Raw genomic sequence first — 17,255 nt, forward strand, 5'->3', positions numbered from 1 at the left:
TCTAGGAAGGATGCCTTATGTTCCTGTTATATGTATATCAACTTTATGAACTGCATGGTAGTACAGATTAGTCAGTGATGGCCTGAAAGAGATATGCTTGATTATGCTTACTCGATGCTCGAATGTTGCTTGCTTTGTGCTTTAAGGAGTTATAATTATCTTTTACTAATTAGTAAACGAATATGTTAAGTTACATATTGCAAGGACTAAATAATTTTAGAAGGTTAGGTCTAGCTCTATTTCACAGCTCTTGTTTAAGTCCAACCGTTGTAAGGTAGGATCTCTCATTCGAAGACTTATCTAGTCTTAGTGATATGTAATGGTATTCACGATTTAGTTAGGGGGAGATAGCAGGGACTTCTTATGTAGCTGATAGCGGAGAGTGGGTTGGTGAATACTTTAGGGAAAGCCTAGGATGAGATTAGCATGAGAACAGCAGTAGTAGTAGAAAGGACCTAGTGGAGTCAAGGCGGTTCTTGAGGAAAGTACAGATAGATGTGGAAGGTAGTATAGGCCCGTACTACTAAAATCAAAGGATTTGTACTCGAATTAAGGAAGGTCGAGATGAATCCAGGGAACTTGTAGTACGTGGGATCCCTCGAGTTATGATGCATATACTGATGTTTGTTATGGTGTATTTTCAGTATGGTGACGCTACACACTAGGCCAATCGGCAGTTCAGGTGCCGGTGAGGGATCAGGCTCGGGCTCTGGAGTCGGTCAGATAGACGAGCAGACGAGGGAGTTCATTTCGCCTGAGGTCACGTGCAATATTCTAGATCAGACTCCTGTGATCTTCGGCACAATCAAGGAAGGTATTTTAGAGCTTTTGGATGAGAGACTGAGTGCATTCCGCACCAAGGTGGCGGCCATGATGGGGTCGCGTACACTGACATTCAGGGATTTTAGGGCTTGTGGAGCTCCTGATGACCATGGGGCTCGGGACCCTATTGTTGGCACTAGATGGTTGGCTGATGTCTCCAACGCTTTTCGTACCAGCAGATGTTCCGAGGGGGACAAGGTATGACTTGCTTCCTGTCTTCTGAAGGACAGGGCACATGATTGGTGGGAGGAAGTCGGACGAGCCATTAGAGATGATGCAATTCTAGATGCGATGACCTGGAGTGATTTTTCGGCCAGTTTCAGGGCCGAGTGTGCACCTATGATCGAGGTGCAACAACTTGCTAAGGAGTTCCAGGATCTCCAGCAGACGACTGAGACGGTGACCGAGATCGCTGCCATGTTCCGAGAGAGGGCCCTTCTCGTTCTGCAGTACGTGGCGGACAAGGAGATGAAAAAGGCCTGATATCATGAGATGTTGCGGAATGATATCCACCAGTTTGTGAGCCGATCCAACTGCAAGATGCTGGAGGATATGATTGTTATGGCTAGAGAGAGTTTGATTTGGAGATGGAGAGAAAGAGGAAACGTGAGGGGGTTCAATCACGGAGTTCGGGCAAGAATCCCAAGGTATCATACCACATACCTAGGATCCAGCAGGATCGAAGTCGTTGTGGAAAATGCAGCAAGTTACACGAGGGGACGTGCAAGACATGAAGTTCAGGCCGCTTCAAGTGCGGCCGAACTGGTCACGTGAGCAGAGATTGTACAGCTACTACCACCACCACGACAATATTAGACATGATTTGCTTTCAGTGCAATCAGAGGGGACTCAAGCGGTCCCAAAGCCCGAGTTTAGCAGCGGTAGGGCAGGTGGCAGCATCCGCTCCTGCTACAATGAGGATTAAGACGGCCGTCAGGGTCAGGCAGAGGCGATTTTGGCTAGGAGCAGGGCCTTTCAGTTAACAATAGATGAGGCACGATCAGCTCCCGACGTGGTGACGGGTATGTATCCTTTCCTTATATCTTTAATTATATTGATTATTGCTTATGTTTATGTGTTTTATTATAGGATCGTTCCTTGTGAACAGTATATTGCTATGGTATTCTTTGATTTGGGGGCTACCCGATCTTTTGTATCGCTCGCGCTTAGCAAGCGATTTGTAGGGGCTCTGAGAGAGTTGGATTGCCCACTTGACGTGGAGATAGCCGATGATAGGACCGTTAGGGTCGCGAGGCTTCACCGAGGATGTACACTGCAGTTGTTTGATACCCAATTTTCTGTGGATCTAATCCATATTCCCATTCGAGGGAATAAGGTTATAGTTGGTATGGACTGGTTGAGCCCCAATGGGACAATGATCGACTGCGAGCAGCAACTAGTGAGGGTTCGGACTCCCAGTGGGGGAGGGTTAGTGATTCAGGGCGAGAAGCCACAGAGTGGACCAACTCTATGTTCAGCAGGGTTGCGCAGGTTATGTCGCTTATGTTATGGATATCCGGGATAAGGGTAAGGCGATAGTGGACGATGTACCGATTGTGCGAGAGTACCCGAACGTATTCCTAGAGGATTTGCCTGGGATACCTCTGGAAAGACAGGTTGAGTTCGGGATTTAACTAGTCCTTAGTGCGGCTCCGATAGCCAAGGCACCATATCGGTTGGCTCCTCGCGAGATGTAGGAGTTGTCTACACAGCTGCTAGACAAGGGATTTATCAGGCCAAGCAGTTCACCATGGGGAGACCTGATCCTGCTTGTAAAGAAGAAGGACGAATCATATCGCATGTGTATAGACTACCGGGAGTTGAATAAGGTGATGGTGAAGAACCGTTACCCCCTCACGAGGATTGATGATTTATTTGACTAGCTACAGGGCGCATCTTGGTTCTCCAAGATTGATTTGCGATCGGGTTATCACCATATGCGAGTCAGAGACGAGGATGTACAGATGACATATTTTAGGAACTCGCTATGGTCACTATGAGTTTGGGGTGATGTCGTTTGGGCTCAATGCTCCATCCGCGTTCATGGACCTCATGAACCGCGTGTGCAGACCGATGTTGGACCGGTCTGTGATAGTCTTCATTGATGAAATCTTGGTTTACTCCAAGACTCAGGAGCAACATGAGGAACACCTGAGGGAGGTGTTGGCGACACTGAGTAGGGAGAGACTTTTCACAAAGTTTTCCAAGTGTGAGTTCTAGTTGCACGAAGTGCAGTTTCTGGGGCACCTTGTCAACCAGAATGGTATTCTGGTCGATCTGGACAAGATAAAGCCGTGATCCAGTGGGAGGTTCCAAGGTCTCCAACTGAGATTTGGAGTTTTCTTGGTCTAGCGGGTTGTTACCGGAGATTCATCCAGGATTTCTTCAAGGTCGTTGTTCATTTGACTCGACTGACCAAGAAATCGATGACATTCTGTTAGAGCCTGAGCAGCAGGCAACCTTCGAGACTCTCAGACAACGGTTATGCGAAGCACCAATTCTGACTTTGCCGGAGGGTTTTTGATGACTTTGTGGTTTACTGTGACGCTTCGATCACGGGCATAGGTGTGGTACTGATGCAGCGGGGTCATGTGATAGCATACGCTTCGAGGTAGTTGAAGTCTCACGAGGCTAACTATCCGACACATGATTTAGAGCTCGGGGCTATGGTTTTCTCCCTCAAGATTTGACAGCATTACCTCTATGGGATTCGTTGTACCATTTACACAGACCACAAGAGTTTGAGGTACCTCATGGATCAGCCGAATCCGAACATGAGGCAGTGTCGGTGGTTAGATGTGGTGAAGGACTACGACAGTGAGATCCTTTATCACCCATGCAAGGCCAACGTGGTGGTCGATGCCTTGAGCCGCAAGGCAGTAGCGATCCCAATTCGAGACATATGTCTGAGGATGACAATGATTATCCCATTGCTAGATCAGATCTGGGAGGCATAGGTCGAGGGCCTGAAGGAGGAGCGTCGGAAGTGCGAGCGAATTATAGGCTAGGTGGCCTCATTTGATTATGACAGCCGTAGGCTGTTTACCCTGCATGGGAGGGTATAGGTTCCATATTGGGCGGAGTACGACAGATTCTGATGGATGAGGCCCACAAGTCGATGTTCTCCATCCATCCTGGGGCGAAGAAGATGTATCAGGATCTTCGCCCTGATACTGGTGGCCCTGCATGAAGTGGGACGTAGCATGGTATGTGGAGTGGTGCTTGACCTGCAGGAAGGTCAAGACCGAGCACCAGCGACCCCACAACAAGGTCCAACCGTTGGATATTCCCATGTGGAAATGGAAGGATATCACCATGGAATTCACAACCAAGCTTCCCAGGACAGCACGTGGAGTAGATTCGATTTGGGTCATCGTGGATCGGTTGACCAAGAGTGCTTATTTTATCCCGATCCAGGAGAGTATATCGGGTGAGAAGTTGGCTGAGATTTACGTACGTGAGATAGTGGCACGACATGGAGTGCCTGTCTCGGTGGTGTCAGAACGAGATGTCCGTTTCACTTCCAGATTTTCGAAGCGGTTTCACGACGAGATGGGTACTCGTCTCCATTTCAGCACCTCTTTCCACCCTCAAATGGATGGACAGAGCGAGAGGATGATACAGACTCTTTAGGACATGCTACGCGTATGTGTCTTGGATTTCAGTGGTAGTTGGGATACGTATCTTCCGTTAGCAGAATTTTCGTATAAAAACAGTTACCACGCCACCATAGACCGACCTCCCTTCGAGATGCTCTACGGGAGGAAGTGTAGGACCCCAACACCCCAATCTATTAGGGCGAGGTTGGTCAGAGATTCATAGGGAGTACCGAGGTAGTACTCAAGACTACTGAGAGGATCCAGCAGGTTCGGAGCAGGTGCCAGACTGCTCAGAGTCGGCATAAAAGCTATGCCGACAAGCGTCGTTCAGGCTTGGAGTTTCATGTGGGCGATATGGTCCTCATGAAGGTGTCACCTTAGAAAGGTGTCATCCGTTTCAGGAAGAAGGGCAAGCTGGGCCCCAGATACATCGGTTCGTTTAGGGTGTTGGCTTGGGTAGGCAGGGTTGCTTACCGTTTGGATCTTCCAGCAGAGCTCAGCCAGATCCATAACACTTTCCATGTTTCTCAGCTGCAGAAGTGCTTAGTGGATGACTCAACGGTTGTGCCTCTAGAGGATATTCAAGTTGATGACAGCCTGAATTACATCGAAAGACCAATTGCTATTCTTGACAAAAAGATGAAAGAGCTGAGGAACAAGAGGGTTGAGCTGGTGAAGGTGCAGTGGCAGCACCACAAGGGTTCATAGTGGACTTGGGAGCCCGAGGAGGAGATGAGGGAGCACTACCCAAAGTTGTTTCCCGAAGCAGCAAACTTCGAGGACGAAGTCTAAGATTAGTGAGGGAGAATTGTAACTCCTGGTTCCTGGTACGCTTTAATTATAATTTATTCATATCTGTAGAGCTACTCGACGAGTTGGGAGCCCCATACTCGTCGAGTAGAAATGAGATTGGCCGCGGGATTTTAAGTCGCCTACTCGACGAGTTGAGAAGCCTCGACTCAACGAGTAGAGCTGCCAGGATGAAACCCTAATTTCGGGGTTTTGCACTCTATTTAAGCATCCTAATCCCCACTTGTTGGCCTCATTTCCAGCCTCCAAGTCCCACACCCTAATCCACGAAACCCTAGAGCCTTTTGTGAGTTTATGATCCATTTTTCAGTGAACTTTGTGTACTTGAAGCTTGTGAAGAATAGGAGAGGCTCGAGGATTCAGAAGGAAGCTAGTAGATCCAGAAACAACATCTCATTCCCTCCATTTTCTGGTAAGCAAGTCTCAACCTTGCTTAGTAGCTTGTTAGATCTTCTTCTTATCATTTTATGGGATTTTTGGTCCAAGAAACATAACCTTTGGGACATGGACATCCCAAGTGGATATACTTTCATATCTAGGACATTGAGGGGCTCACATGGCATAAAGGTGCAAAGTTTATGGCCATGGAAGCCCCATGCAAGCTATAAGTGGTCATTTTAGCCTTTTAAGCCCCAAAAGGCCATGCATGGAGGAAAAGGCAGGAACTTTACGTGTTCATGGGGGTGCTTAGAGTCTAGATCTCAATGAATATGCCTTAGTTGGAGTATGGATGGCTTGTGGACCAAGATCTAGGTCCTAAAAGGGCAGGGTTTGGGCTAAACCATTGAGGAAGGGCTATTAACGGGTAAAGTTGGAAACTTTACCCCTAAAAGGACATATTCAGTATATAGGAGAAACAAGAAGCTTGGATCTGAAGAGTAGGGGCTTAATCCTTTAAGATGGCCCAAACAGACTGAGGAACTCGGCGAGTCCAGAGAAGGACTCGACGAGTTAAGTCGTTATGTCCCGATTCGGTTTAAGGTAGAACTCGACGAGTCTGTGAAGGGACTCGACGAGTTGACTCGTTTTATCACGACTATGAGTAGCTAGAGAACTCGGCGAGTCAGGGGGATGACTCGACGAGTTAGATCGCGATTTCAGGACTTTTGATTCATAGAACTTAGCGAGTTGATGGGTCAACTCGGCGAGTTGAGTTAACCCAAAATGTTGACTTTGACCAAGGGTAATGTAGTCATTCTACCCTAAGAAGGATTTTAGATATTGATTAAGTGTTATTGTGATGATGTTAGCTGAGGAGTCGCGAAAGCAGCCGATAGAGACCCCTTACCGAGAGATTCAACAACCAGCTTTGTGAGGAGAGTTTTCCTCCAGTAGGAACGGTTCGAAGGCACCAATGTCGGCCCGTTTATGTATGTTAGAGTATGTTAGAATTTGGTCCGATGTCGAGGATAGCTCGATGTAGATTGTATAATACTGGACTTCGGTCTGATGTTGGGTCAAGCCCGAGGAATGTTTTGTATGCTGGATGTCTTCGTGATTCTGACATGTGTATGTTATATGCTTCGGGCTTCAATCTGATGTCAGGGCAAGTCCGAGGAATGTTTAGCTTATATGTTATGTGTTATATGTTCCGGGCTTCGATCCGATGTCGGGACAAGCCCGAGGAATGTTTATATGTTTATGTCATATGCTTGTTGATATATTATATGTATACCGGACTTTAGCTCGATGTCAGGCGGGGCCCGATGTCGGATTCTTTTAATGTCGGGCGGGGCCCGATGTAGTGAGCAAGACCCAATGTATGCTATTATGTGTTTATGTGTATGGTATGTGGTAGTTTGGGGAGACTCACTAAGCTCCGTGCTTACAGTTTTCAGTTTTGGGTTCGGGATGACTGCATGGCACACACCACATCTTTTAGTCTGGGATGACTTACTCTGATGATTTGTCACATGATTTTGATATATTGACAGTTGTTAATGATATTTTTGAGATACACGACCTATGATTTTATACAATTGACGACGCTTTTGGTTTGTTTATATTTTTAAAATGAAAATTTTGGACCATATTTTGGGATGTTTCACATATTAATGATTTTTATAATTTGATTTTATTATTTATAATTACGGTTCATTAGTTTTAAAAACCACTTATTATTATTAATAAACGCAAGAAAACTTTTAAAATACATTTATCTCTAAATATTATTAAAAGAGAACCTTTAATTATAACTTGAAGAAATCAGGGCCATTGATTACATTTCAATCCTATATTTTCCACCATTGGATTATTTGTTGACATCATTTTTGTCAACCCTTTTGTTTTTGTTCACAAATTTTATAAAACATATATCACGTTTTAAATTAGGAAGTCTATTAGTTACAATTAAATCTCACCAAAAATAAAATGAATTAAATTAAGAATTCTATTAATAACAGTTCAATCTCATCAAAAATAAAATAAATTAAATTAGGAATTCTATTAATGACAATTAAATCTCACCAAAAATAAAATGAAAAAAATGTCTCGTTTCATCCCTCATTACGAGTACCCTACCCTCTCTCCCTTTTTTCTTTACATAATTTATCTAACCTAAGTTTTGTAAAGGGGAAGAAAATGGGGAAAGAAGAAATAGAATATATGTCGGCTTCGATTTGTGTAGACTAGTATTGTGTTCGATCATCATTAAAAAAAAGTTTATTAATAGCGTTGAACTTTGCAAAAAAAAATTCATTAATAGCATCGCACTTTTAAAAAATAGAGTTACCAGATTTTTTGCAAAAAAAATTCATTAATACCAACATATTTTCAAGATAAAACTATTTTGGTACCTGCAAATGAAGAATTCGATGCTACCAATGACTATATTTTAGGATTGATGAAAGATGAAGGGAAAACATATATGAGTTCAAACTCCTTATGTGAGATAGAGTTACTAGATTTTTTTGAGGAATCAATCTACTCTTCAGTTGGGTTGAATGATTTTAAGGCGTTTAAAATTTCCAACCATAAACTTACACTAAAAATAAGTGTTTTAGTCATGTTACTTCGTAATATCAAACAAACCAAAGGACTATGCAATAGTACTAGGTTACATATTGTTATGATTACACGTCATTGAAGCCTGAATCATATATGCTAGATTCTTCAACGAGACTACTTATATACCTTGCATGAAGTTAACTCTGTCTAATAAAAGAATCTTATTCAGTTTTTAGCGGAGACAATCCCCCATAGTTGTTTATTTTGTTATGGCCGTTAACAAAAGTCAATGACAATAATTATCAAATGTTGGATTATACTTGCGTAGGCCCGTCTTCAGTCATTGTCAGTTATATGTTTTTTGTTTCTCGTGTCGCAAGTGAAAAAGGATTGAAATTACTCATATATGATGAGGGCGTCCAACTAATAAAACAAAAAGGTATGTCTACAAAGAGATCCTTCAACGATTATAGATATTCAAGTGTTTCATTGTTTTTTTTCCAGACATTTCAGTGTTACCAATAATACTAAATCTGTTTCTGTTACTTTATTTTTTTTATAAAGCCAACTTTTTTATACCTTTATATGTTGTCTGCGTTTTACGCGGGTCGTAATCTAGTTTTTATTATTAGAATGTTAAATATATACTCAAATATAAAATGATAAGATAGACAATTTGCATTTTAAAGAGACTTACATGGATACTATGGATAGTATTGCATATCCTTGATTTTTTATTAATTATTACTTTGAAGCAACACAAACATACAAACATATATATACAATATTCAATTAAATATTATATATATATATATATATATATATATATATATATATCACTTTCAATAACATATGATCGATAACATGAATCTAATCTAATTTACATTAAAGTTTCAACCACAACATACAATGATTGTATTAAAAGAATACTTAAACAAAGAAAAATATAAGAAACGAATTAGTATATAACAAGCTTACAAATTAAAAACTTTAACATAATAACATGACTCGAAAAATGGTCCAAAGCCCTCAAACCAACACAAAACCTTTAAACTTGTTTTCTTTGTGAATTTTATATGCAATTTGTATTTGTGTGTCTACTCAAAGAGAATGACATTTTTATAGTAGACTATCCATTAATTGCTTATTAAACGTAGAGTAAATTACTGAAATCGTCCCTATGGTTTGGTCAAAATTATATGTTTGGTCCCTAATTTTTTTTTTGCACTCGGATCGTCCCTGTGGTTTGATTTTGTTGTGTTTTTTTGTCCCTATGGTTTGGTCAAAATTGCACGTTTGGTCCCTAACTTTATGTATGTAAGGGACGAAAAATGCAACAAAATCAAACCACAGGGACGATCCGAGTGCAAAAAAAAAAGTTAGGGACCAAACGTGTAATTTTGACCAAACCATAGGGGCCATTTCAGTAATTTACTCTTAAACATATTATATAAGTTATATAACCTTTCATGATGTGTGATTAATTACTTTGAAGTATGGGGGTTTCAAATGCATGAGGTGCTTGGAAATTTATGTGGGGGTTTCAAATGCATGAAGTGACAGGAAAAATGTCTCCTTTATAAGTATAGTATTATGTTGTGGCATGTCTCAATTCATGTTCTTTTTTCTTTGGTATATTCAAGGTTCTAAATAACATTAAGTGTGACTTTGGTGGCAATGTCAAAGCTCAAGCTTTTACGAGCCGTGGCAAGTTACGTTGTTTGTAAGGCGTGACTTAAGATGACAATTTTGTATATAATTAATAATTATATATATATATATATATATATATATATATATATATATATATATATATATAGAGAGAGAGAGAGAGAGAGAGAGAAACAGGGCTAGGTTCAAATATGGATTGACATATATTGTGCGGACATGTGGACAGTCCAATTATGTGAGAATGATAAAGAAAATATATTGTTTGATAATATAAATACGTTCAATCTTACATAATTATTGTCATTATCACACATTCTCACTAATTAAATTGTCTATAAGGTTATTATAGACTTTTTATTATCATTCTTATTTTGTCAGAATGTTGTCAGAATAAACAGAATGTTTATTAAGTCGTATTCTGTAAGAATGAAATGAGTGAAAAACGATGTGTGATAACTAAACTGAATAAGAATTAGTGATAATGCATGAAAATGACGATAGTTGTGTGAGGTTGAACATATTCGCATTACTAAACAACTTATTATCTTAGTAATTTTCATAAAATAGCACTGTCCATACGTCCACACAATAGTTGTCCATCCACATTATAACCTATATATATATATATATATATATATATATATATATATATATATATATATATATATATATATATATATATATATATATATATATATATATATATAATTTAAGGCAGCATTTTGTTAAAACATAACATCAAATACAAGCTTTGGAACCATGACGTGTCATGACGAAGTCATGACGACCTTTTTAAAACATGTTTAATATGTCATTATGCATTGGAAACAATAAAAGATTTTCAATTTTTGCATATTTGTTTTTCAAAATAGGAAATAAAAGGCATCTTATTCATTTAATTGATTTATGTATTTTTATAGTAATATTCGTAATATAACTATTTTATTAACTTATTAATTTTTGTATAAATAATAGTCTTTGGGATTGTTATATGTTTACTATGATTAGGGGTGTCGAACGGGTAAATTTTTCGGGTTTCGAGTAGAACGGGTCGGGAAGAACGGGTATTTCCTTAAGGAAATAATACCCGATACCCGACCTATATTATAATTCGGGTTTTCGGGTATTCGAGTTTGAGGTCGGGTCGGGTAATTATCGGGTATACCCGAAACTTTCTTAAATGACACTTATTGATAATTTATTTATTTATTTTTACATGTTGGTTGGTTTAATAAAGAATCGGGTAGGAAAATACTCCATACAATTAACAAGTACATATATAATAACGATACAAATCATTATAATACGTTATGTACTTTTTTAATGTCATTATATGCGATAGTGAGAAACTGATAATTGTGATAACGGTTCAGGACTTCAGTTTTATCGTCGTATTCCCTTTGCAAGTTTGCGTCGACTGTCGAGCCGTCGTTCATAAGAAGAAAACAAATGGTTTTGTTTTATTTGAAGTGTGCGTACGTAACTGCATTGTATATTTGATATTATTTAAAAAACGAATTCAGGTATTCGGGTATACCCAAAAATAAATTTTCATACCTAAAACCCGACCTATATTATTATAGGGTTAACCTATTACCCGAATGTTCATGCCCGTTACCCGTTCTACCCGACCCATTCTACCCAAATTCAGAACGGGTCGGGTGGGTAGAACGGGTTTTGGGTTTTTTTTAGAGGCCTAACTATGATTTTGGACATAACTCTTTTTAAAAAAATGTTAATTTTGTTTTAGAAAAAGAATCACTCATTAATAAGAATCTTCAACGAATAAACTCGTATAGAATAGCTGTAAATTTTGATTTCCGTTGCCGAGAGACTCAGACGGGAACAAGATTTGTCTTTCATCATCATTTTGATATTTTTCGTTAAAAAATGAAATGTCAAGAAGCTTCATGTTTTTCACCCATATTTTTTATTTTTTCGAATGTTATTCTAAATTTTTATTATGCTTGTAGAGTTATACCCCATATTAAAAAAAAAATTGGATGTCATTTCATGTAACTCATGCTTTGGTCAAATAATGTATCATCTCATGCTTGGAAGATGCTTGGCAATCACTATTTTTAAAAAATATTACATCAAATACATTTTCACTTGATAACTAGTCTTATGTATTAGGTGTAACATGCTCTATTCGCTTAAATCTTATGTGTTATACAAATCACTATTTCGACATTTCAACACAATTTGACCATATACTTTGCAACTTTGCATAAATTTATATTAACATCATCCAAAATCTAAGCAAACTATTTTCATTAGAAATAAATATCCATAAAACAATTAAAGAATTAATTAAAATAAATGAATACACCCACACCCACTGTTACTAACATCATCCAAAATCTAATCAAATTTATTGAAATCATCCTCCGACGAGGAGAACGGAAACCCCCTTCTCGATGACGACGGAGACGCCTCGCCTCCGGCAGGCATATCAGCTATGGCAGCAAACATCCGGCGAATACTAACAGATCGTGCAGGTTTGAAGCTAAACGATCTCACCATCTTCGTCTTCGAGAACACATCAGACGAATTCGAGAGGATTAAATAAATCAGAGCTTGAACAATCACGAAAAGCGTACCCTTCATCAACACATCTTCGAACGAAAACTCCATCATTGCCATATATGAACAATTTTTCCGATAAGATTAATGTAAGTTGTTGTAAATTTGTAATAGAAGTGAAAGTATGTAAGAGGCTTGAATGCATGCAAGGTATTTATAGAGAGGGGAGAAGCCATCGTTGACGTTGCGTATGGAGGAATAAGAAGGAGAAGGTTGTTTGATTTGACCGGAAACGTGCTTTAGTTTGAAAAAGGGAAACCGCAAGGATGGTGATAACAAAGAGCATTTATATTTCATATTAAATAAAACACCAACTTGACAAATGAAAATTTTATACAAAAAATACAATAATACCAAACTGTTTGAAATAATATATATAAGCTTTAATTTAAAAAATATATTTGCAAATATACAAGTATTTGATTTATGCAGAAATCAAAACTAAATTAGACATGTTTTAAACATGTCATGCTTGTGCGACAACAACGAGAGACTTTAGACATTCTATTAAAACATACACCGAAGAATGACTGTGTCGCATATAAAACCTTTAACATTAACACTAATGAAGACCTGTAAACGAGATAAGCCAAAACTAAAGGAAGAATTCGTTGACGTGAACAACAAAAAAAGAGGAGTATAAAAAATCGTATGTATAATCGGCACGTTTAAATATTATATTTATTGGTTGTTTTATCCCATGACTATTCCCACTTGATTTCTAGATTGCGTTGTGGATTAGGTTTGGGTCGTTATCATTTATACGTTCCACATTTTATTTGATTATAACTTTATTTGTTTTTGTGTGAGATGTGAGTCATTTTCAACATGGAAAATGAGACGTATATACCATTAATTACACACCAATATATACACATTCATTTTTTTTAACCCACAAACTAACCTACTCCTAAATAACCACTTATGTATTATGTATTCTAATGAAACTTCAACCATGACCTTTCATTTGAAAGTGTCACTCTTTACCACTAGACCAAATTTTACCAACTAGACCGAATGACTAAGCAATCTTTGCTTTTAGTATTTCATTGATTCAATTCTTCTTATTTTTGGTTAGGTTGTATATAAGGGAACACAACACCATTACCGGAAAAGACAACACCATTTCCGTGAAGGTGTACCACATCATCCAAAAAATCAAGTCACTTGCTTCTTATTATATATATAAAATGACGTTGAGTGGTCAATTTGCTAGTGAGTTAGAGAGGAAAAAAAAGCAGAGAGAACAGAAAGAGAGATATTAAAAAAAAAAAAAAAAAAAAAAAGATTTTTCTCACTTTGAAGAATCGTAGCCACAATCACAAAAGCCACACTTACGCAACATGGGGGTGATGTTGGAATGCATGTTATGCGTGACTTGGCCTTATCAAGTCATGCAACACGTAAGTTGGAGATGCACTTCGTATAGCCTTACCGTAATATAATTTTTTTTTGTGACATTGAAACAATATTTACCGGTAAATATATATAACGTATAAAAGAATTAACGAATACCAAAAATTTGCAAGATACATACTACACCGGAAGAAACGCAAACCACTAAGGTGTTGTTTGTTTTTTTCTAAAAAACCATTTCTCATTACTTATTGTTGTGTCGCGCAGCACGTGCATGGGTGGATTTAGGGTGGTCCACGGTGGCACCGGCAACCCCTAACTTTTACGGCCGCAGTGGAATAACTTTTTTTAAAATTTTTATATTTTCTACTATCGTGCAACCTCTAACTTTCTCGTACAACCCCTACTGTGAAATCTTGCGTCCGCCCATGAGCACACGCTCAACACTTGGCCACTCGTAGCTGTTTGTTTTTCAGAAAACTTCTAACTTAAAAACTGTTGCGCGTGTGATGTGTGGCGCAACACTTAGACAATCTGCTTCAAACCTCTTCATACCTTACTTTAACTTATTGCAGCAGTATACATATGTTAAAGCACAAACAAACATTTTATTACATGATGCAACCGTTTGGTCTACCTCTTCTGCTACAGAGGGTTGCAGACGTGGTCCGCAAACTTCATACATTTTCACTTAGAAAAAACAAACAACATCTAAGATATGATATAAAATGTGATATTTTTATTTATGTTTTTTATCCATCTATTTAAAAAAATATGTTTTAATTCTATACTTCTATCATAATTATCTCTTTTTAATTAAAATAAAGAGTAAACTAAACCAATCATCTTTCTTGTATGTGTCAAAATACATAGTTAGTCCTTATTTTCTAAAATTATTTTGGATCGTCTCTCATTTGTTTAAAATGTGAATGCTTCATCCCTCATTAGTTTAAGTTTGCAAGTTGTTTCCTTTACCATACATAAAATGACTATAATGCCCTTGTTGTTTTATTTTTAATTAAATTATATTTTAGTTTGTATTTAAAAAGAGAAAAAAAAAACAATTACAACCCCACCCCACCCACACCCTATTCCACTTAACCCTAAAATCCTAACTAATGTCATTATTTTGCTTTTTCCCTATCAGCTCACCAAAGCATTAAGACACTAACACGTTCCATTACCATCAGACCACTGTTGATCGATACTTCTCAGAAACACCGTCGACCATAACTCTCCCCCCTCCTTCTCCGATCTAAGGTTTCTTTAAGGTGTTGGTTCGTTGAAGGTTGCATATTTTGAGGTGTTGGCTCATTGGACTCGCAAATTAGGAGATGGAGGTGGTAGTTCGTCGAAGCTCACATATTTGGAGGACGATGTGCACCATTTTTGTATCAAATGTGAGTTGTTTCAAACCTTCATCATCTTTGGGCCTTAAATGTCGCTGCCTTTATCGTCTCATAATTCCGATCTAAGGGTTCTTTAACGTCACCGCCTAGGGTTTCAGATTGAGCTCCACCGTTTGTTTGGTGTTGATTACAGAGTTGGTTTGGTTTGGTTAAGTAGTAGTGGATGGTGGTTTCTGGTGGTAGTCGACTGGTGGTGGTTCAGGAGGTATTGGCGGTGATAATCGTGTAATTTACCCTAAAATAAATGTCATTAGTCCTCCTATTATCATTCCTTTTTATCATGAATATCACATCCTATATATCATATTTTTGTGTTGTATGTATTTTGATTTTTTTAACAAATTACTTAAATCGTCTTTGTGGTTTGTTAAAATTACGCGTTTAGTCCCTAACTTTTCTTCTGCACTTGGATCGTGCCTACCTTTTGATTTTATTACGGTGTAAGTCCCTACCCAATAGAAAATGACTATAATGCTCTTTAAATTTTATTTTTCAACTGATTTATTTTTAAATTATTTATGTTATTATTAAAATATTGATGGGTCCCAAATCCATTGTCTATCTCTCTCATATTAATCGACAACTCATCTCCGATTAACCCCCACCTACCAAACATTCACGTACCACCAATTCTCTTCGTCGATAACCCTCCACATGATGCAATTGTCTTCTACGGGAAAATGGGTCATCATGTTGGAACTATCATTCACATCTTTTCCTCCCTAATAGCTTTGGTGACACCTCTGCATCCAACCACCATTCACTTTTGGCTAGTCATTGTTGCTCGCCTTCGATCAGCCACCACCTTTCACCTCCTCCAACCAACGACCACCGTTCATCACCTACAACCAACTACCATTGGTTACCATTAAATCATATGAAACATAACCAAATTTTAAAACAAATCAAATCAAAATAGAAAAAACAAACCCCATGTAATCCAAATCAAAAAAAATAACCTAAATTAGAACCCCTTCCAAAAAATGGTTCCAGGTTTAAAGGTGAACTACAAAACAAACTAAACCAAAATAAACCCCTCTAAAAATGGTTATAGAAATCAAAAAACAAAACCCACTTTCGTAGTTGATGCTTATTTTTATTGGTTATGTTTGGGTTCTTCTTCAAGTATACTTGAGATTGTTGGCAGTGGTGTTGTTTGTTGGAAGTGTGTCCAATGTCATTAACTAATTGGTGATATTTCTAATAATAGCAGGGTCCTCTTAGGTTGCCCTCAAGACTCAAAATTGAGTAGAATAAATAATAGGAGTGATTAGTTTATTAATTATTATTGTTTAATAATTAATTAGAAACTAATTGGAAAACAATTTGTGAATTAATTAACAGTTTAATTAATAAAGGGTTGAATGTGAATTAATCAATAGTTGGTTGATCAGGGAACATTCCAGAACCCTAGAATGAAGGGGGTTGGATGAAAATTCCCTTTGGATAAAGTGAATTTCGTTCATAGCCTATCCCATCCCAGATGGGTGGAAGGATAAAACCATAGGAGGTATCCAAGACTATAAATAGGGCCTTAGGGATTCATTCCTCCTTGCTCGTTCTAGCTTGAGTATTCGCCACCTTCTTTCTCCCTCATTGTGGAAGAACTTTATTTTAGTTCATTCCTCCTAGTTTAATATTTGTTTCTACTCTTTTGAGTTCATTGGGTGTGAACCAAGAGAGGGATTCTAGTTTGGATCCTCATCATCCAAACAAGGTGGCACGCACAACAAGTCAAGCTCGAAGATCATTAGCTGCTAAAGAGGTTAGTATTCTTCCTTGTATTTTCGGATTTCATATGGTAGAAGTAATAGTATGAAGTCATAGATCCATAGGGGGCATGTACAATTAGGTAAATCGTTTTGTTGTTTCGATTCTTCAGCTGCCTAGTTATAGAGTGTATTTGATGCATGTGTTACCCAACATTGTTAACAGGTTCAGAGTTGTATCTTAACAGGGGCGACGATGGATCTTAACATGGGCTACGTTGTATCTCATAATAGAGGAAGAAGTAAAGGACGGTGTGGTGATGTTAGACAGTGGTGAATGAACGATG

General features: G+C 38.3%; 1 protein-coding gene across 1 annotated transcript; it reads right to left on the minus strand.

Annotated features, from left to right (window-relative positions):
* Positions 1-12,102: 12,102 nt before the first annotated feature.
* On the minus strand, positions 12,103-12,586 carry LOC145069806 (uncharacterized). Its single transcript, XM_079016756.1, has one exon. It carries the CDS (start codon positions 12,492-12,494, stop codon positions 12,213-12,215), a length of 282 nt encoding a protein of 93 aa, XP_078872882.1. The 5' UTR covers positions 12,495-12,586; the 3' UTR covers positions 12,103-12,212.
* Positions 12,587-17,255: the final 4,669 nt, after the last annotated feature.

Source organism: Lactuca serriola, chromosome 1, assembly GCF_051521515.1.
Source record: "Lactuca serriola cultivar US96UC23 chromosome 1, Lser_US96UC23_V15, whole genome shotgun sequence".
NCBI classification, from domain to species: Eukaryota; Viridiplantae; Streptophyta; class Magnoliopsida; order Asterales; family Asteraceae; genus Lactuca; species Lactuca serriola.

What these genes read in the sequence shown, in the direction of transcription:
- LOC145069806 (XM_079016756.1), bottom strand. Translation starts at nt 12,494, where the DNA reads ATGGCAATGATGGAGTTTTCGTTCGAAGATGTGTTGATGAAGGGTACG.